Below are 18,400 nucleotides of genomic sequence, written 5' to 3'. Positions count from 1 at the left end.
TGAAGCACTGGGTGACATGTAGATCATGCAGTACGGCTGAAGAAGCAGCAGCAGCAGCAATCCAGCAGCTGATCAAGCAAAGAGGAGGTAAAAAAAAATGCATTTGGTTCCCATTCTATCACCGTTTAAAAGGGGGCTTCAAAGGAGCGACAGCATCTCCTTAGCGTGCATTCAGCCTCCCTCTTCACAACGTGAGAGGCAGAGATGCGAAGTGGCTGACGAGTAACACGCCCCCGGGGAGGGAGGGGGTGGGCTAGCGAAGCGAGCAGGTGGCGAAGCCCCCTAGTTGTTATTATTTTGAAAACCTCAGTCTCACTAGTGATCGATAGAGATCAGTGATCTTCTTGTTACAGTGCTTTTTCACTATGCTTTTGCTAGAAGGAAAGTCAGCTTTGTTGATTTGGCAAAAGAGTAGCAAAGAGCAAAACAGCTTCTAAAATCCCAAATGGAGAGATACCAAAGTGAATGCTCAAAGCAAAACAATCCTTGGATGACTTTTTTTTCGTATTTTTGCTAAATCAGACTCTGATTTGTCGGACTCACACGGGTTTACTCTGGGTACTCCGGTTTCCTCCCACAGTCCAAAGATATGCAGGCTAGGTGCATTGGCGATTCTAAATTGTCCCTAGTGTGTACTTGGTGTGTGTGTGGGTGTGTGTGCCCTGTGGCGGGCTGGTGCCTGCCCAGGGTTTGTTTCCTGCCTTGCGCCCTGTGTTGGCTTGGATTGGCTCCAGCTGACCCCCGTGACCCTGTAGTTAGGATATAGCGGGTTGGATAATGGATTGATGATTTTGATGCAAGTGATCTGGAGATGTAGACCGAAAACGAAAGTGAGGTACCAGTATCAGCTGATCGGTCCCCAGCTGATCGTGGTGCTGAACACATGCGTGTGGCTGATGCACCGATGGCAACGTTCGCCCTGGGAGGACAGACACTTATGGTGACAGGAGGTACAAAGCGTATTGTGTCTCAGTGCAGCCACCACCCCCCCGCACCTGTCTCACAAAGACAACCAGGCAGCCAGCTCACTGTGCATTCCTGCTGGCCGTCAAGCCGCCCACCCCAAGGAACCGCTGCTGTCGCAAACTGCAGACAGGCGTCGACAGCAGGCACGACAGGCAGAAACAGACGCTTTATGTTGACTTATGTGTGAAAGTATTGCTCTGTGCGCTTTTCAGAAAATGGAGTTTTTGGAAAAATAGGGGCCTTTGCCACCTGCTTGCTTCGCTCACCCACATCCCCTCCTCCCCCCTGCTTGCGATATGCGCAAACCAGTTCACGTCTCTTGTGAAGTTGGGGGCTGAACACACCCCAAGGTGACGCGGTCGCTCCTCCAACACACCCTGTTAAACGGTGATACAATAGGAAACTCTTTTCTTTTTACCTCCTCTTTGCTCGATCAGCTGCTGGCTTGCTGCTGCTGCTGCCATGTCGTGTGATCTGTGTGGCGCACTTCTGTCATATCACTTATGTTCATATATTCAATCTCTTTTCGCTTTTACCTTTTTATCAATATCGCACTGAATTTTGCCTCCGTGCTTGGAATTACATCGTGACAACGCAACATATAGCTGCCCGTGAGTGAATATCGTTTTTTTCTCTCTACAAGAAATGTACCTGACATAACCACCCCGGACTTTTCCAAATCTCTTTGCAGTAGCTCTTGTCTCGCGGGCGTGGTTACATCGCCTGGCATGAAGACTCGTCTCATGCGACGTGAAAGTGTCTCTTTGAGACAATCACGTGTCGTCTCTTTCCAAGATATTTTTTATAATTGAAATATTTTCCCTCAAAAAGTTACAACTGAAAATCGACTGTTTGTGCTGCTCCCTGATAAAAGAAAATGTTTCTGCTGGTATCTGTTCAGATAAAAAAGAAAACCGATTTAGAAATGTTAACTTGATGTTATAATGTTGTGATCGTGGCTCTGGACTCTTAAGGGTAAATTGTTTTTCTGTAACAAACTAGAGACAACGTTAATCCCCTTGCCGCGGCAAATAGGTTTGGTTTTACATTTGATTTGATTATATTAATGTTTAAGTTGAGATTCACAAAACATATTTTAACTGCTGCCGTGTAAAGGGAATACTGCTGTTAAAAAGCATCTTATTTGTTTAAAAGTGTTTGCAAACTAAACACAAGCAATACACTACTTTTGAGTTTTGCACATGATGTGATTTTTTACAATTAATGATTATTAATCGCAATTAATCACAGACAATCATGGGATTAATCACGATTAAAAATTTTAATCGCTGCCCAGCACTATTAATAATGCTATTTAAATATTAGGAGCCTCTCTGTACACTGTGTGGCAGTGTGGAGTACAGTTGGGCTGCTCCAGGACAGTCTTGTCTGGGGTACACCATGTTATATGTCTATGGTGGTCTTAATCCGAAAGTCCATGAATGTCTGGGGGTGCTAGATGGGTTTACTTATTGAACTGGAGATTTTATACATCAAAAGGTTTATATGGCACTGCCTGGGACTAAATACCGCATTTACCCGTGTACCACGCGCACATTTTTTCCCGAAAATTTGCATTACAACATCAGGTGCGTGTCATACACGAGGAAATGTGTGCGTCATACGCGAGGAAACTAATTCTGCTTGGGCTCGCTCACTCGCTCGCGCACTCGCTCTCTCTCGCTTGCTTGCCCACTCACGCTCTCTCTCTCGCTCGCTTGCTCGCCCTCTCACGCTCTCTCTCTCGCTCGCTTGCTCGCCCTCTCACGCTCTCTCTCTCGCTCGCTTGCTCGCCCACTCATGCTCTCTCTCACTCACTTGCTCGCGCTCTCTCTCGCTCGCATGCTCGCGCTCTCGCTCGACAGTGCTCGCTCTCTCTCTAAATGCTCCCTACACAATCACAACGCGCGTCGTACACGGGACAAAACTTTTTTCGAGATTTTCTTTGTAAAAATTAGGGTGCGCGTCTTACACGAGGGCGCATGGTACACGAGTAAATATGGTAAATGGGGGACAGACTGTCTTTTGGAAATTTAAATGTGGCTAAACACAATTCACATTAAGAAGAAAACGCATTACATACTTGTGGTTGTAGATGAAATTCTGCTTTGGCCTGCACTTGAACTTTGTGATTGGTGATGACAATATCCTCACTGCAGCCCCAGCACACTCCCGCTGCCAATTGAGAATTGTAATCCCCATGTTAGTTCTGTTTTTTTAGCTGTCCCTCTCTTATTATAACCCATCTTTCATGTACGTCATATAGTCTATATTTTAGGGTGGACCTATGGCAAGGCACTCAAAATTTAACATAAATTGATTCAGCTGTATTTGCGCGATTAGCAAACCAACACACAGGCATCCAAATTGTGGCAGCGGCATTGACATGGAGAGAAAAATATACAGGAGTGAGAAGACAAGAGAGAGAAAAGCGATGAAACAGTCAATGTGTCATGGCTTTTGATAAACGGCAGAAGCTTGACACTGAAAACTGGGCTTTTAATTCAGAATGGACCGAGGCGTTTATGTTCATACTTCCCATAGGAATGCCGCTGCCACAAGAGTGTCAGCTGTTTTCACTCAGAATGCAGGTTCCCGCTCCTCTATTCAGTGAAGGCCAACCCTACTCTGCCTGTGATTGGCTGACATTCTTGCCTTCACTTTGACCAATATCAGTCTTCATGCTTAAACACAACCAACTCGAACCCACAAAGGCAACAAGTACTGGCCAATCAGAGACTCGTAGGGTGTCCCTTTCACTGAGTAGCGGTGTAGAAACCGCCAAAACTAACTAAAAATCAATGATATGTCTGGGTCGGGACAGAACAGAGTCTGGCTCCAGACCCGGACTGCGGTCCACCTATTAGTGACCGGTGCCCTAGACTGTCTGCAAAAAGAACATTAGTACATGTTAGAACATTAGGACAATCTCGATGAGAACAGACCATTTAGCCCAAAAAAGCCCAGCAATCACATTCACTTAATTTTTCCAAAATAACATCGAGTCGAGTTTTGAAGGTCCCTAAAGTCCTCCTGTCTACCACACTACTTGGTCACTTATTTCAAGTGTCTGTGGTTCTCTGTGTGAAGAAAAACTTACTAATGTTTTTGCGAAATTTACCCTTCACAAGTTTCCATCTGTGTCCTGTGTTCTTGATGAATTCATTTTAAAGTCTCAGTCTCGATCCACTGGACTAATTCCCTTCATAATTTTAAACACTTCAGTCATGTTACCTCTTAATCTTCTTTTGCTTAAACTGTAAAGGCTTAGCTCTTTTAATCTTTCCTCATAATTCATCCCCTGTATCCCTGGAATCAGCCTATTTGCTCGTCTCTGGACTTTTTCCAGTGCTGTTATGTCCTTTTTGTAACCTGGAGACAAAAACTGCACACTGAACTCCAGGTGAGGTCTAAAAAGTGCATTGTAAAGCTTGAGCAGAACTTCCTTAGACTTGTACTCCACACAACAAGGTGCTATAGAAACTAACGTTCTGTTAGCTTTCTTAATAGCTTCTGAATACTGTCTGGAATTTGATAGTAACAAGGCCTCACTACTGGCAGCCTTAAGCCAAATTTTGCTAGTAGGTGTTGGCCTCCTCAGGCCCTGAAAAATGGAGAAAACTATTGATTTAAAACTCACAAATACTTTAAATCACTACTTGGAATGGGCTGGTATTTACTGGTACCTAATTTTAGTGTATTGCGGTGTTTGAACCTCCAAGGGGGAAAACCACGCTATCCCAACACAGTCTTTGATCGATTGTCAATGTAACCCTGAAACTACCATTGGAATCCAGCTTGTTGTTTGAATATTAGTATATCACAACACTCAAACCTGTAAAAGTAAATTAGTTGTTTACCTTCCTAGAAATTATCGGTGTAATGTTTGTTTTTGTTATTGCCTCATAAATTTCAACTGCTGCTGCCGTCACAGAAGGACAGTCGGAAAAAATTTTTTTCACGCATTTGTGGATAAAAATCAGCAAATTTAGCTTTTTTTCATTCATGAGTGATATTTTTCCCTAAGCCTGCGGCTTACACATGAATTGTACTGAGCCTTTTGGCCAATAATGCCACCCCCAAAAATGTGCCACTCAGTGTGGACTGCACCCTCCGCCTGCCCCTAGCTATGCCACTGCCTCTTCATAAATTTTTATACTTTCAGCTTCCTGGGCCTTTTTTTGGATTTGGGGTTGACTTGTGAGTGCCTCTACAGTCCACAGTGCCACACTGTCATTCATTGCTTATTGCTAAAAGAGATCCACCTCTGGAATGCTCACTGCCAGAATCCGTCACGACTCTTTGACGGTGCCAGAGGAATCGCTAACCTGCTTTTCTTTTGTGTTCCGCAGTTCTCAAAAGTGGATTCACTTGGCCAGCAGCAGGTCAGTTAGCTAATGTTACATGACCACTTCTGCAGGACTTCTATAAGGTCCATCTTGGATGCCACCAGCACTTAGCCCACATAAACATTGCTTTCTCTTTTCAGGTGGATTATTTGCAAGCCCGACTCTGGTACTCATCCAGCTGTTTTCTGAAAAAATTAGCCACTACTGGTAAGACCCATTTTACTTATTGCTGCCCACTTGTTTCTCAGCACTCATTCAGCATATGAGGAATCAACAATCACTGATTATGAGTCTTGCTCTTGCTACTTTTTTCTTCTCAACACACACAAATACTGTCATTACTATAATGTCTGGGTTCTTCTGCTTTCAGGGGATTATATCAGTATGGAACTCGACACACATGTCAACCAGGTAAAGTGATCAGACTCCAAGGCAGCTGATGGGACTGGGGGGCTGGTAAACACTGACGGAATACCTGAGAGATAATGAGACTGGATGCAGATGGGTAATGTACTGGGATTCACAGGATCGTTCAGTTCATCTTACTATAACAACAAAATTTAGGCTCGTCATATGCGCAGTTCAGAGACTGTGGACAAGGGTGGCAGAGTCACAGAATATCCAGACAGGCATAACCACAGAATTCAGAGTTCATGTGGGCAGCAGCCTACAATGCAGAATGGATCAGCACTTCTGAATGCAAGGCACTTCTTGGTACTGCTGCACATTTTCAGCATCTAACAGTGCCAGTTGCAGTGGGGCATCCCAGGACAGAAAATAAGTGGAGGCTGCCACTAAAAGTAGAGAGAATTCACAACTTAGAAAGCATTCAGCATAAATTGCAATTTGTTCAGAGCATCTCAGGACAAAATTTGATGCAGAATTCAGGAGAAGTTCTGGCGGAGTGAAGGTGGACATCAGGTCAGAATAGAAAATTTATGAGTACCTCCAAAGACTTTAGAAACTATACTGCCTAAGCAATAGTGGGAATAATAAAAAAAGATTAGGAACATTGTTGATATCTAAGAACAAACAGAAAACTGGATCAGATGGGCCCACATGCAGGTAGGCAGAATCATGTAGTTCTGAAAATCTCAGGGCAAAGGACAACTGGGTACATTAACTCTTTCAGGGCTGATGTTGACTTTTGTCAAAAGGAGGAGTTGATGATGGTAATCAACTATAAACTGTGACAAAACCAACCATTATGTTGGACTCTCGTTGCTAGAAGGAAAGTTAGATTCATTGGTTTGACCGAGATTCCATGTGCTCATGTGAGTAAGCAAGGCGCACACAGCGGTAAAAATGGCACTGACATCTGGTGAGAGATCAAAGCGAATGCGAAAAGCAAAATACTCCATGGACGACGTCTTGCCTATTATCTCTGAACTGGACTATGACTTGTCCGACTCAGATTTTGATATAAGTGATTGAAAACGAATGTGTGGTTCCAGCTTCAGCTGGTCGGTCCCCAGTTAGTTGTGGTACTGGCAATGTTCACCAGGGAGGAATGCCACTTAAAAATCAGATTGCAATGCACTGCGACTGTGACTGCTGCTGCTGTCCCAACCACACAAAGACAGCCTGGCAGCAAGCCTGCTGCTCATTCTTAGCAAACTGGCAGCCACAGCATGCAGCAACAGACGTTTTATGTTGATTCCTGTGTGAAGCCATCATTTTTTTGGAAAACATACTCAGCCCTCAAAGAGTTAATACATACTCAGATGTGCTTAATTCAGGGTAGCACTGGAGACAGGGTGGTAAATGGCACTGGACGGGATGTCAGTCAGTAGCGGGGTCTACTCCCCTGCACACCTGGACCATATGATTTATGAGCGTTCTCCTCATACTGTTCCAGTGTTGTGCTGAGGTGTCACCTGCTGCCCTCTGGTCCCAGTCCAGGTGGTTTGGCATGTGGTGGGTGCAGCAATGTGCCATCAGTGCATGCACCCAACCTCTCTCTCTCCATCCCTCTCTCTGACTGTTTGAAGTTGGATATCATGATAGAATTCAGTACCTAGTGGAGAAGGTGAAGATAGGCATAACCGTATAGTTCAGGACACCTCATAACAAAATAAGTGGATTGTACAGTAGAATTTAAGGGATATCCTAACTAGATGAAGATGGACACAGGGTCAACATGGGCACAGTTCCAGAATCCAGCAGTCATCAATGCAGAATTTAGGACATCTTAAAACAGAAAGCAAAACTCTCGATTTACTGGTCGATCTACATTCCTATCCTCACCTATGGCCATGAGTTTTAGGTAGTGAATGAAAAAACTTGACCGTCCGTAGATAGAGGTAGAAACGAGCTTCCTTCTCAAGATGTGTGGGCTCAGCCTTAGAGATGGGGTGAGGAGAGCGGACAGTCAGGAGGAGCTCAAAGAACATCCCCTGCTTCTCCGCACAGAAAGGAGCCAGTTGAGGTGCTTCGGGCATCTGATTAGGATGCCTTCCTGTGGAGGTGTTTGTAGGTTATGTCCAACTGGGAGAAGACCTCAGGACAGACCTAAGACATGCTGGAGAGATAATATTTTCCATCTGAAATGCATTGGTTTCCAATGGAGGAGTTGGAGGAGGTGTTGTGAAAAATGGGCATCTTTGCTTAGACTGCTGCCCCACATGTATATGTGGTAGAAAATAGATGAGCAGAACAAAATTTGGGCCTAAACCACCCTGAAATCTGAATAAAAGTTAAAGAATTGGAAGAAATTGTGCATAAAATTAATGAAAAAATTTGTGCATGTACATAAATTGATAAATTCTGCCCCAAAACTAAATCCTGCCTTCGGGCTGTATGTGACGCAGTTACCGAAGACGAAATGGTATCGGCTTTGTGCTTAGATCTAGTGACTATGATGCGATACAATAGCAGTGCACGTATAACAACAAACGCGAACGGTTTCTGTGAGGCAGAGTTACCGAAGACTAAATAGTGTCGGCATTGTGCTTTCATCTAGTGACCAAAAGCTCAAACAGTGAAGAAGTAGAAGTTGACTTCTGCTAAACGGAATTATGGTAGCGTTAAATGAACTAAATACTGATTCGAATAATAGGTTTTATTTATTCAGATGACGAAATTTCACACCACACTAAATCTGGGAATCCACGTATTATTGTATTTAAACAGTTTCATTGGTTTTTGCTCACAACAGGCTTGTCATAAAGAGTTTTGCACAGATAAATTAAATTTCAGGGACCGCAATGTGTACCACCTGAAAAAGCTCCGCGTACCACCAGTGGTACGTGTACCACAGTTTGGGAACCGCTGACACAGAGTACTTATAGAATAGAACAGAGTACTTATGGGTACCTCTGATTTGGTAGCTACACTGATTATTTGAAGGTGGGCACAGAGTCAGATTTTAAGGACCTGATGGTATTAGGCACATGTGGACATCAATGCAGAATTCAGTTAATCTAAGAACAGATTGACTGGGATCTGATAGGACCAAAAATAGTTTCTGAACATCTTAAGAAAGAGAAAAGGTGGGTGTATATAACATTGATAGTCATTCAGAGTCACAGGGGCCCATGCACTGGACACAAGGTATAGCACACACCCACCACCTGTGCGTTATAACCACTGGGCTAACCCTGGTGGGTGGTACATACTCAAATGATTTGTTAGCAATCCCGACCATCTGAATGTGAACAGTAGCCAATGGACCAGATCTGGTCTTCTCAGAATAAAAAAATAGTGGGAAACACCATATTCAGGGGAAGTGCCGAGTGGGTCAAGCATAGTAGGTACTCAAATGATTTAGGAGTGGTCCTGACTCTCCAAACACGAGCAATAGTGTCAGAGTTCATTAGCCAGTGGACCAGATTTAATTTCAGGAAATCTCAAAGAGTATTACTGGGTACTGTCAAAGAATTCAGAAGATATAAAGTAAAAATTAAATGGGCAAAGGGTGCAAATTCATGTCCTCCAAAATGGGATTCCGCAAAGGTGGGGATAATGGTAGAATGCAGGGGTATCAGTAAAGAAGAATTATGCACTAATTATGTGAAAGTGGGCATAGTGTCAGAATTTTAGGACCTGATGCCATTATGTTGTAGCTTGCATCAAGTGCAGGCTGAAGATTGAAGATTGCAACTGGTTATAGTGACAGAATTTAGAATTTAATGAGACTGGTTACTGTTCGTTGCTGCTGAAAAAAAAGAATCTTGTATCTATGTGACTAGGTGTGAGAAGGTGTGGGTGTCATGTCTTAGCCAGGGCGTCTCCTCTAGCTGGGGTTTAAATTCATGCTTAATGTCTCTTTTGTTCATTCTGGATTCCTTTTATGTTGATTCTGTATGTCTTTCTTTATTTTTGGCTTTGTCTATGTATTGTAATGAATGACGCATATGGATTGGGTTGGCCCCGTTTCCTTAAGTGCCCCGGAGGTCAATACAATGGAGAGATCGGGGTGGGGGGAGGACTCCGTTTCAAGACTGTATGCTCCCCCTACCCACTAGATGGCAGCATCCCTGGGCTTCAGCACCCATTCAAACACCTGCCAGGATATGCAGGAAACTGTAGTCTGGTATTGCAGCCATGTTGGGGTCCATGGGTGCCGCTAGGAGGTGCTGCCTACTCTTTGGGTCATCTGTACATACTTTCAATTGTCAAAGCCAAGCCCTGGCACTGGAAGTTCTCTCAGGTCTTCAATAAAAGAAACCGCACTGCCTTGTCCAAGCAAGTCAAAGCTGGGAGAGAAGACAGGCAACACTCGCTTGGGAGGAGCAGCAATGAAGAAGAGAGAAGGAAGAGTATTTTTAATTGTTGTGTGGAGGTGTTTCTTTAAAATAAAACCCTTTGTTCTGAACGTGGGACATGTCTGTGCATTCGTGTTTGGGGCTTTATAGCAGCACCCCCTGTAGATCACCTGCTTTTGTTAAGTTCCATGTATTTTGTGGGTGGTATCCTCCAGAGGCGGGGCCACCTGTCAGTCACCACCAGGAATTGCCTTCTGTCCTATAGATCCACAGGGACTTCCACACTTCCTGGTGGCTCATTGTGATTATGTTAGGGAGTCAGTGAGTGGACTTGTGTCTATTGAGGATTTATGAATTGCTCAATATCTGATGTTTTGACTTTCTGCTGTGTATTAGAACTTTATTTGACTTGAATTTGCCTTTGTATTCCACAGAGTTCCATTGTGATTGGTATCCTTTTTGTGAAGAATTAATCTTTTATTATATGATAATTCAGTGCTTGCCCTTATTACTAGCCAGGGTTTGATGGTGATAGCCCCCTCCAGTGGGCATTATTGGACGTGTTTGGGACTACCTGCTTTGGAACTCTTTAGTGCTTGCGACTTCCAGTTCACGACAATGGGAACAGTGGACACAGAAGTGCAATTGATTTACTTTTTATTTTTCCCTTTTGGGAAAAAAAATGAAAAATAAGTTTTAAAAATTTAACATCTTTTTTTGTTTCTCTGGTTTTCAGAGGGTGTCTTGCTTATATAGTAGGCAGCCATTTACTCAGTGGTATCTCTGCCCTCCACCAGCTGGCCAGCTCTGGTACCCAGGTGGGCATGGACTATTTCTGCATGACTGGCAGATGGATGCTGGAGTGGTCCTGTCTCAGCATCAGGTATCATAGACTTCCTCTAACTGGTACTGTCATGTTCTACCCAATGGACATTGACTTTCTAACACCTCCCCCCCGCCTCCCATACAGGATAATGCCCAAGTTTCTGTCTTCAGGATGGAAGGCTCAAAACTGAAACGCAATACCATATTTCCTGCTTTCCTGTTTGATTTCCGGCCCCGGGGGATGATGTTCCACACCAACACTTATAATCTCTATGTCTATGGAACTCAGGTGAGTTGCTTCAGTCCCATTAACAGTCTTTATCTCTCTTTAATTCATAGAGAATCTTCATAATGACAGTTTTTAAAGCTCTTCAGAAAATATGAAAATACAGAAACTTGAGACTAGGATTTCTGTAAGACACCGAAAAATTGTCAAGTCTTTAATCTGGCAGAGAGATTTTCAATTAGCTATGAGTGCCCCCTTGTGGACTTGGGACTAATTTCCTCTGCTTTAAAGGTAGCATCTGGGAATCTGAGGCTTCAGAATGTCTAAAAGAGCCATGAGGTAAATGTGATTTCCCAAAATAGGGACTTAAATATTCCCTTAAAGTGTTGTAGAAAGGTGATACCCACAATGCCATGCCACCATCATCATCATGGCTTATTATTGGCTTCTTATTCCCACTGGCATGTAAGACACCAGTATTGATGCTCCACTTGGTGATTTGGTTTAAGGTCTTGAACTCCACTTCCACTGTACATTCACTTCCTTTGGTCACCCTCTCATAGGTTAATCATCATCTATCTATCTATCTATCTATCTATCTATCTATCTATCTATCTATCTATCTATCTATCTATCTATCTATCTATCTATCTATCTATCTATCTATCTATCTATCTAATATAGTGCCTTTTCTATCTATCTATCTATCTATCTATCTATCTATCTATCTATCTATCTATCTATCTATCTATCTATCTATCTATGTTGTTCGGTGTATTGTATTGTATTGTATTGTATTGACCCCCTTCTTTTTGACACCCACTACACCCCCAACATACCTGGAATGGGGTCTCCCTCTGAACTGCCTTTCCCGATGTTTCTTCTTTTTTTTTGGGAGTTTTTACTTGTCTTCTTAGAGAGTCAAGGCTGGGGGGCTGTCAAAAGGCAGGACCTGTTAGAACCCATTGCGGCACTCCTTGTGTGATTTTGGGTGATACAAAAATAAATGGTATTGTATTGTCATGATTTGTACACATATTTATCCATTCATATTTATTTCCAAAGTCAAAATAAAACAATTTCTGTAGATATTTAACTGAAGAAGAAAACTCCACAAAGTTTGTGCATGTGGAAGTGTTCAAGCTCTACACATCCATACTTTATTGAGGACCCTTTTGCTGCAATGACAGCCTTAATTGGTTTGGGGTAAATATGTCCCAGTTCTTTACATTGTTCAGGAGTTATTTTTTCTCGTTCTTCTTGGCAGAATTTCTAGAGACCCTCTAGGTTGGTGGGATGGAGCCACTAGACAGCAGTTTTCAAACAGTGCCACAGATTCTCAATAGGGTTAATTAAGATCAGGGCTTTGACTTGGCCATTTCAAAGCATTCACCTCTCTATTGAGCCACTCCCGTGTCACTTTGGCCTCATGCTTAGGGTCATTGTCTTGTTGAACGATGAATCTTGTCCCAAGCTGTAGGTTCATAGCAGACTGGCACAAGTTCTCTTGCAGTATTGTGTGGTATTTGTGTCCATCCAGTGTCCCTTCAACCCTGACAGGATTCCCAGTCCCAGCACATGAATAGCATCCCCACAGCATGATGCTGTCACCTCTACATTTCACCGTAGCTATGGTGTTTTTTGAGGCCTGGTCAGTGTTAGTTTTACGCCACACACACCTCTTCGAAGTCTGGCCAGAAAGTTCTGTGTTGGTCTCATCTGACCATAAAACCTTCTCCCTCATCTTAACTGGGTCTTTGTCATGCTTTGTAGCAAAACCAGCTACAAACATGCATTTATGTGGACCTTCTTCAGGAGTGGCTTCTTTCCTGCTCCCCTCCCATAGAAGTCACTTTTATGGAGAGCTCTTGAATTTGTAGACCCCTGCACCTTCACTCCAGCTTTAGTAAAAGACCACTGCAGACGTCTGAGAGTGACGGTTGGATTTTTGGTCAACTCTCTCACCAGTCGACGACTCGCTCTGATGTTTAGTTTGGAGGGACGGCCTGTTCTAGTAAGAGTCTGGGTGCTGTGAAAAAACCTTCCTCTTTCTGACGATGGATCAAACAAGTGCACAACGGGACCTTCAAACTCTTTAATATTTTTTGTAGCCATTTCCTGACATCTTGTGCATTTCAGTAACTTTGTTTCTCACATTGGCTTAATACTCCTTTGTTTTCATTTTTACACTGATTGTCCACCAAACACTGTGATCCTTACAAAGGGGGCTTTTTATATCCAGTGTGGACCACCGAGGCTGGCACTGCCAGCTTAACCCGACACAGACAAGCATGGGACACAAGTTCAAGGCACATACTGATTTTTATTTTCTTTACCTTGTGGGCAACGCTTTCCCTGTTCCCACAAGCTCAACACGGTCCCAGCACAAGCATGGCACAAGCACAATATTCTCTTCATATTCTCCTTTCCACTACTCCGGTCAAGCTTCATCGTCGTCCTCCTCCTCCCGACTCTGGCTCCCGGAGTGGTGGCTGCTGGCTCCTTTTATAAGTGCTCCAGGTGCTTGATGACTTATTTCCTGCAGCACTTCCGGGTGTGGCTGAAGTTGCCCATAAGGGCTCAGAAGCTCCTGGTGGCACCTGAGGATCCCAACAGGGTTGCGCCAAACTCCAACTCCCATCAAGCCCTGCGGGAGTCCGAGGCACCTTTGCAACCCAGGGGGGCTGCCATCTAGCGCTCCGAGGGAGGTAAAGCTCTATCCATGCTTGATCCCCAGGTTCTTCCAGCTTGGAGGTGTCCCGGCCGCAAGCTACACCAGAGAGACGGAAAGGCCTCACAAAGTAGTACCTAATGATGTTTGATCATTGACTGTCACCTTTGTGTCATTTGGAATTCATTTGTAAACTTGGAGTTTCCAAAGCACAGCGGTTTGAATGCTTCTGCAAACACCAACTTTGGAGTTGTTCTTCTTCAGTGAAATATCTACAGAAAATGGTTTGACTTTGAAAATGTACCATTGCAGCATAATAGTTCACTTTAAAATACTGAGTGAATAAATATGTGTACAAATCTTTGGTCATGTAGAAAATTAAGATGACTTTAAAGGCAATTGAATGTTTGCATGCCACTGTATCTATTTAAGTATACACTGTAAAAAATAATGCGTTAAAAGTACTTTAAAAAAAATAAGGCAACAAATTACAAGCAATTTTTTTGAGCAGATTTAATATACTGCACTATTGAGTAAACTTTTTTTTTAAACTTTCTTCACAAAGTATATCTTGTGACAGATAAGGGGAGCTGTCGTCCCCTTGAACCCTCGGACCAGACGCCAGGCACCAGATGAAAGTCCCAATATTTGATTTATTATAATAATAAAGTGCACAAAGCACCTCCACGTCCACAGTATACAATGAAGGACCAATAATAACAATAATCACTACACAATACTAAATCCTCCAACTCCCAGACACGTTGTCACCCTTCCTCCCAACTCAGCTCAACTCGCTGGGGTTTCCCATAATCCTTTTATAGTCCTTGACCCGGAAGTGTTTCTCTCTCTCTGTCCATGTGACTTTGTAACACTTCCGGGTTGGGTGAAAACTCCTTTTTCTTCAAGTTTGTCATTTCTTCTGTCCCCGTGACTGGGACGCACTTCCGGGCTGTATGGAAAACTGTGCATTAAAACTCCAAAGACCATGATGCCCTGCTGGAATTTGGGGCATCTCCACGTTGCAGGGAGGGCTCCAACTGGCGGCTTGGGGGTATTGGCCGGGATAAGTTGTCGGCCATAGTCCACAATCTCAATCAAATAATGTCTCAGGAATGAGTGGTAAACGGAAAGGAAACGTAGAGAGTGAAAGAGTGAAATCCTGAGGCAGATGCCGCTCTTCAAACACGTCCTGCATTTACGCCAACATATCCGCTTAAATGAATGGCTGCCTTTTCCACCACTTTTCAGTATGCGGTAGCGAAAATCCTGAAATAAAATAGGACGTAGGAAATCAAACATCACTGTGTTAAAAATTAACCAGAAAACACATCACCTCTGTAGAACACTAACTAAATTAGAGTTCAAATAATACCGTGACGGTTAGGCTTAGAATAAGATATAAAAAATGTTTACATTTTAAGAAAAATAATAAGTTAGCATTATTCTTAATTTTTTTATTGAATTAGAATTAAATAATCAATAAAAAGGGTAAAACCCATTTTTATTAATTAAAATAATGATTATTTTGCGCAGGGCCGTTCTTAGTAGTTTGGGGACCCTACGCAGTTCAGAAATGTGCAGGCCCCAGATGTGTAGGCCCCAAATGGGGGGGGAGGTCCAGGCGGGTTGAGCCCCCCTGAGCTCAGAAAGGTGTTCTAATAAAACGTCCGGAAAAGAATGATAAAATTTAGGATGAGGAGGGTATCGTGACACACGACATGAGGGACTGGCACAGATCGCTGCAGTGACAGGGGCATGACAGGGGCCACAGCCCGACAACAAAAACAAAAAATGTAAGTCAGGGCTGGGCTGGGGGCCCCCCCTCACAGTCGGGGCCCGATGCGGATGCGTAGTTCACGTATGCCTAAGAACGTCCCTGTTTTGCGTATAGTTAGCTATTTTTTGCTATTATTTTTCATACATGCAAGATTTACTTTTTTACAGTGTAAAAGAGCAGTAAGGGGACATGCTTGGTTTGCACAGTCAGACTCCTTCTCCTTAAATCAGGACAGCTTTCCTGTTTAGGTCACAGCAGCAAAAAGACCCTGACAAGTCCTGAAGCAAAAGTCTGAGTGATGGAAAGAAGGTGTGGAGTTTTGTGTGGTCACTGAATCAAAAGGACCAGCAATGTGGTTGACAGAGAGGACACCTGCTTTCCCCAATTCTGTTGCCCCAGAACATGAGGTGCTTCTTAGGTTGCATCCTCTCCTCTCCCTTGTGTGACAAGAGTCTCTGTGTTCATTTGTGCTGAAAAGGGGTTAGGAGAGTCCTGATAAACATCACACACCTACTCCAATCCACCTTCCACCACTTCCTGTAGTCCTTTCACGTTTTCACACCCTTCTCCATTTCACATCCTAAAATGGTCAGACTGCCTGTGAGTGTGGGGTCCTGTGATGATGCGGGTTCAGCTCCACGCTCCCACTTCCCTTGAACCCAACACCGTCGGCGATGTAACCGGATGAGCTGGACAATGAGGACACCACAAGGAAGCAAGGGGAAAGGTGCAAAGTGCAGAAGTGCTTTTATTTTAAAAACAGTCAAAACCAAAAGCAAAAGTGTCCAAATAAAGTGCAGTGCGCCATACTTCATTAAATAAATAATCCATTAAAAACTGAAAATGTGGAGGTTAAAATCCAATAAATAAATCCATTAAAACAATGGCTGGATGCAGTCCTTGAAAAACAAAACGCGGTGCCTTCTTCAGCTGGTGGCTACTTTGCTTCTCCCAGCCGGGTCAGCACCATGGGAGTCACCCTACCTGCAGCTGACTTCTCCCATTGGTCTGGAAGCCTTTCAGTCACTGGCTCTGTAGAGCTCCGCCAGATGGAGAATTGGGTTCTCCAGCGACCAGGGTGCTCACGTTGGAGCTTCCACCTCTCAAGCCTCCGAGTCCTGCTGCCTTCCACGGCGATTCGTCCTTGATTGTGGACACTCCTGCTCCTCTCCAAAACTCAGCAGGAGTGACCCAATTCGTCTGCCCCCGGGTGCTGGCCAAACACCCCAGTAGGGCTCACTTCCAAGCTACCTTCCTTCTTACAGTGAGCCCTGGTCTCTCTCGGTCACTCACACCCATACCGGCTCTCAGCTTCCAGCTTCCCTTTCTTCCTCCTCTAACCTCCATTCTTTCTTTCGGTCGTTTTTTTCTCTCCCCTCCACACTCGCGCTCGTACTGGGGACGTGACACAGGTGTGGCGATCAGCAGCTCCCAGCATCAATTACGGATACAGACGATTCCTCACCTGTGCACTTAAGCGAGGAAACACCCGCACCATGTCACATCCGAGGACCGCTGCTGCCACACTACCATGCCCCTCTTTATGCCACGAGTGTGGCGATTATTTATTTAAAACTGCCGTGAACCCAACTATACGACAAGTCCCCAAAGCAGTATACATTTGCTTGCCTATTTACGTTAAAGGCTAACTTCAGCAGGGGGGCTTCTTGCTTAAACAGTGAAGCGGCAGGCTCTTTCTCGCTCTCTCGGCCTCACTTCCTTATGTTACAGTTGGAAACTTCTGCACAGATTGTGACCCAAGCCAAATTCTTGCTTGCTTCTCTACAGGTGTGGTTGTCTAATGACGGTGGAAATTCTTTTACGCAGATCCTGGCTCTCAGTAATGAAATAATTACCAGTGCTGCTACTTGCAATGAACACCAGGAGGTGCTCTTTATATCAAATCTGAATAAACTGTACTTAAGTCGAGCCGGTAAGTGGCACAGGGAAGTGGTAGGCTGTAATTTTTATGCCATTTGGGTGACTCGGGTTTTTCCCAAAGTCTTAAGCATTTAGAATCAGGTCTTCAGTTAATGGGGCTCTGGAGATTTAAAGCTGGTCTTGTCTGGACATTAATGCTTACCAGTGTTTGCTTTGCTCACAAGGTGTTGCCAGATGTGCACAACTGCAGAAGACGATAGTAGGCGGCTCAGCTGTGCATTGTGGTCAAAATGGTGGAGCCAGTGTTATTTCTTTTGATCCTAACACTCCGGGTGGACTGAAAGTGGAATCCATTGATACAGTTTCTCAGTTAATGGTGAGTACTGCAGAGAACTATGTCTTTCTACTTTGACCTTCTTTTGTCTGGATAGGATGACATCACCTTAATCCTGACTCCTGTCACCCTTAACCTTTATTCTGAATTTCTTAAGACATTCAGAAACACGCAGATCTCCATTTCTCAAATAAAGATGGTGCATTTAAAGCAGGCTGAACTTTTTCCTTTTGGCATTACAGTGTTTTGTTTTGACCATGAAAACTTGTAACTTGCAGCCGTGATCATAGTTATGATGTAACTTTCCAAAGCGGAGCTCATTTCTCACCATGCATTTCTCTCTTGTTCCCAATCTTCCATTCTGCATCCTGTATTCAGTGCCTTCTGTGGTGTGCTCGATGCTCAGCAGATGTCACTGCTCTTCTTTTTCCTTCTTACTATTGCAGAGTTCTTCTTCATTGTTGATGATCAATAAGTACAATTCTTACACTTGATTATAAATTTAGAAGATGTATATAGTATATCCGGGTGGATTATCAATAGATGTGCTTGCACGGATCAAGCTTTTATCATAATAAACTTTTCTGCCCACTTGGCAAGGCATTCATCAGATGGTGTCATTTGGCACAATTTTTCATGTGTGAGATTGCCACGGCCTCAAA

General features: G+C 43.8%; 1 protein-coding gene across 1 annotated transcript in view; it reads left to right on the top strand.

The window, feature by feature from the left end:
• Positions 1 to 18,400, top strand: part of LOC120519003 (cation channel sperm-associated protein subunit beta-like) — a 55,537-nt gene that overhangs the window by 3,633 nt on the left and 33,504 nt on the right. Inside the window, exons 6-12 of the mRNA XM_039742074.1 lie at positions 5,319 to 5,351; positions 5,456 to 5,522; positions 5,686 to 5,726; positions 10,758 to 10,904; positions 10,992 to 11,135; positions 17,312 to 17,456; positions 17,629 to 17,780. Coding sequence (XP_039598008.1) covers positions 5,319 to 5,351; positions 5,456 to 5,522; positions 5,686 to 5,726; positions 10,758 to 10,904; positions 10,992 to 11,135; positions 17,312 to 17,456; positions 17,629 to 17,780 — 729 coding nt within the window. The remainder of the gene's footprint in view (positions 1 to 5,318; positions 5,352 to 5,455; positions 5,523 to 5,685; positions 5,727 to 10,757; positions 10,905 to 10,991; positions 11,136 to 17,311; positions 17,457 to 17,628; positions 17,781 to 18,400) is intronic.

Source organism: Polypterus senegalus, chromosome 18 (assembly GCF_016835505.1).
Source record: "Polypterus senegalus isolate Bchr_013 chromosome 18, ASM1683550v1, whole genome shotgun sequence".
Taxonomy (NCBI): Eukaryota; Metazoa; Chordata; class Cladistia; order Polypteriformes; family Polypteridae; genus Polypterus; species Polypterus senegalus.
Note: the sequence above shows the minus strand (reverse complement) of the source record. Positions and strands in the feature narration are given on the sequence as shown.